Below are 3,655 nucleotides of genomic sequence, written 5' to 3'. Positions count from 1 at the left end.
GGAAATAATTATTTTTAAAAACAATTTTGGATACATAAAACAAAATAATTTATAAGTGCTAAAATAATTATCATATTCTTACCTTGATCCATGAAGTGAGATTGAGTCACCTTGTGAATTGTATTCTCAAAGTCTTCAACTCACTGCTCTCATATAGTGGATGGGTCACTTGTGTGGTATATGTTGAAAGAAAAAGACATAAGAATGAGAGTGTAATTTGGGACCTCAATTTATAATAAGTTGTACATCTCTTAGTCTTCCCATCAAAGACTATATGAGAGTTATACTTATTATTTACACCCATTATATACAAATTAATGGGTAATGGTGGGTTATGAACTTGAATGCATCTATATAATTGCATAGGTTATACTTTTTCATTTTCTTCCATTACTCAAACATAATGTACAAAATAAATTTCATAATGATGGGGTTACAAAAGTTGTAACACCATATTCATATGAGTTAAATTTTCTAATTCCCCATTTGTAATTTGAGTCTTCCATACATAAGACTCTTGGATGCCCAATCAATTGATTCACCTACCTATCAATTGGTACCCTTAAATAATATTCATATAAATATAATTATATATGGCCACACATTATAGGAAAAAAACTAACAGATCTTGCTCAGACGGGGTCAGGTCCGGAATTGTGCGGACTCTGATGTTAACCAGCCCCGAACAACTTCTCCGTGACGACGAAGGTTATGAGTATGTCATTTCTTCTTGAAGCTGGCAACTTGCAGAAGTTCATCATAGGGTTGACGTGGCCTATCCCGGGGAACGGCACGGCCACCACGTGGCATGATCTGGTGAGTCCAGCGTGTTCGGAATCCATGTTTTCCGGTGACTGACTGTGATTCCTGGAGCTGACGCCAAAAATGGAAGTGGTAGAGTAAGATGATCAATTTGTTTAAAAGTGCGTATGTGAGGGAAGATTCGCAGATTTAATAAGAGCCAAATACTTTTAATATATTTGCATGGGGAGATTTAATGATAATAATAGTCTTAATTAACCATTTGTAACTCCAGAAATGAAAGAAGTGATGAGAGCAGGGCGTAACGCTTGTAAGATATTTGCATTTATAAGCTAGATTTAATAAGAAGCGAAAGAAGACAAATAATTTGAGAAAGCAGACTCTCACTTCATTCAAGCTGGAAGGCCATTTATGTTCTTTTATTCAATAACTTAAAAGCATTTGAGAACATATATTCAAATCATTTAGTAACAATGAAGCTGTAGAGCTCTGACATCATTTCATTGATTTTGAAATTATTATCACTCTGAAATCTGCTTAATGGCTGGGGAGTTGCGTAATTTCGCTAATAAAAGCATTGATGTTGGATTCGGAGGATCCACCTCTCCCAGTTGCTTGTCGACAAATCTCCTGAAGTTTTCTTGCTCTTCTCTTCATTTCCTTCACCTCAATGCTTTCCGAGTCCATAAACCTTTTCACAATCCTGACAGTTTCTTCTCTCGTCACCAAAGTTTCAGCTCCGGCCGGCTGATTTCTCTTCACCCTCCACCCAGTCTTCCAATCCTCCACAATTGCCTTACTGTTTGAAACTTGATCAAGTCCTACGGGAAAAGTGAGAAAATGAAGCCCAGAAAAAAGGCCTTCGACGGTGGAGTTCCATCCACAATGGGTCCAGAACCCCCCTATAGAAGAATGTGAGAGCACCTCCAATTGATTACACCAAGGCACCACCAATCCCGTCTCCCCACACACCTCTCTCAGCCGTGAAGTTGGCCCACGTGCCACCCAGAAGAACCGAACACAGCTGTCGCGCAACCCAGCTGCAATTTCATCCATCTGGGCACTCGAGACTGAAGCAACACTTCCAAAGGAGATGTACAAGACGGAGCAACAAGGTTGGGAGTCCAACCACTGGAAGTAGTGGAGGTCATCCGCAGCAGTAGCTACGGAGGACCTGTCTCCGAGTTTGAAATAAGGTATTAAAGGACCGATGGGATAGATGGGGAACGAGAATATTGATTTTAGAGTGTCGATGACTCGAGCTTCCAGTTCATAGACGGAAGCCAGCACAAGATACTGAGCTTTGGGCACCCATGAAAGTACTTCTCTTGTTCAAGGCAAGATTGGGTTTTTATGGTGGAGTAATGCCGGAAAATCTGCTATGCGCGTTGCAGAAAGTCCAGGGATATAGTCCACACGTTCATCTCCCCTTTCTATCATAATGCCACAACAGAAAAATATATATATGTATCAGCCATAAGAGCCGTGATTCTTTTGTATTCTTGTCTTCGTTATTTATAGAATTTTCAACTTTGACTGAAAGAATCGAAAATATATATATGTATCAGCCATAAGAGCCGTGATTCTTTTGTATTCTTGTCTTCTTTATTTCCAGAATTTTCAACTTTGACTGAAAGAATGGCTTACGATTTCTTACTTTTAGAATGATCAGATTCATGACATCTACTTTCAAAGACGGAGCAAAAGGACGAAGAAAGACCCAAATGAATGTGCTTCAACTCACTAGTGGTACAGCTAGAAAGGCATATTGTCTTTTCATAAAAAAAATACACTTAGATTATTATTTATTACTAAATAGTTACGCACCTGATATATCGATGGGATGATGCCCGTTCTGCAAAAGGAGATCGAAATGGTGGAACATGGAGAACACGGACGCCGCCATCGTCCAGAACGAAACCACCGGAATGTTCCTGCGATTCCCAATGCGAACCGGCCAGAACAAAAAGGTATCAGCTACTATGGTGGTTACCGGTAGCTCAAACCCATCGAGGAGCCGCTCAAACGGACCTTCCATCTTCGTCAACACTGCTTCGATGAACCCGGGTATGTCGTCGGCGCGAACTCGCTCGGACGGGATCACGTTGGGAATCGTGCCGAATCGGATGCGAGGTGGGTTATTGTCGGAGCCGATGAAGCCGAGCCACTCCTCTGTGACGACGAAGGTGATAAGTATGTCGTCTCGTCTTGAAACTAGCAGCTCGCAGAAGTTCATCATGGGGTTGACGTGGCCCCTTCCCGGGAATGGCACGGCCACCACGTGGCATGATCTGGACCGTTCAGTGTCGTCGGAATCCATTCCGACACCTAAGAGGAAAGGAGTGGGAGGATAGGGTTGCGACTCTCTCTTTGGTTCTGATCAATTTGCAAAAGAGGGCTATATAGTGGAGAATCCACAAAAATTGCCCCACCAGTTCCACAATTCAACCTTCACCTTGTGACTCTCACGTGTCAAGTGGTTAAACCTTTCATTTTCATTAATTAAAATTAGAGTATATAGAAAATCTTTCTTTTGACTAAAACAAAAGGTAAAATTAACTGTTTGCCCTTCTACTACCCTTATATATTATTATATATCTTATTATTATTATTATAATAATATGTTACCTAAATTATAGGTTTACTGCGACATTGTGCAACCGAATGAAAACCAATCAATCTAAGTCTAACCTCTAACATGAGACAGTCAAGTCAATCACATTTCTCTAAACTCATATTGAATTCAAATCGCTCATATTAAACTGGGTTTATTGAATTCATCAAATTATATAATTTAACATCTATCTATAATTTTTTATATATATTTATAAGAAAATTTAAATAATAAATAAGATAAAATTTAAGATAACAAAAAAAAAAAAAAAAAAAATTA

General features: G+C 39.3%; 1 protein-coding gene across 2 annotated transcripts; it reads right to left on the bottom strand.

The window, feature by feature from the left end:
* Positions 1-417: 417 nt before the first annotated feature.
* LOC100257116 (UDP-glycosyltransferase 87A1) lies at positions 418-3,175 on the bottom strand. 2 transcript variants are annotated; one of them, XM_019220620.2, is made up of 2 exons: positions 2,590-3,175; positions 418-873 (listed from the first exon to the last, which is right to left on the bottom strand). In XM_019220620.2, the coding sequence occupies exons 1-2, from the start codon at positions 3,080-3,082 to the stop codon at positions 776-778; spliced, it is 591 nt and encodes a 196-aa protein (XP_019076165.1). In that variant the 5' UTR covers positions 3,083-3,175; the 3' UTR covers positions 418-775. The 2 variants fall into 2 exon arrangements, with proteins under 2 accessions (XP_019076165.1, XP_019076164.1); XM_019220619.2 differs by lacking the exon at positions 418-873 and adding an exon at positions 1,150-2,195 and having other exon boundaries at positions 2,590-3,144.
* Between the last annotated feature and the right edge of the window lie 480 nt (positions 3,176-3,655).

This window comes from Vitis vinifera, chromosome 6 (assembly GCF_030704535.1).
Source record: "Vitis vinifera cultivar Pinot Noir 40024 chromosome 6, ASM3070453v1".
NCBI classification, from domain to species: domain Eukaryota; kingdom Viridiplantae; phylum Streptophyta; class Magnoliopsida; order Vitales; family Vitaceae; genus Vitis; species Vitis vinifera.
This window is presented reverse-complemented; position numbering and strand designations above follow the sequence as displayed.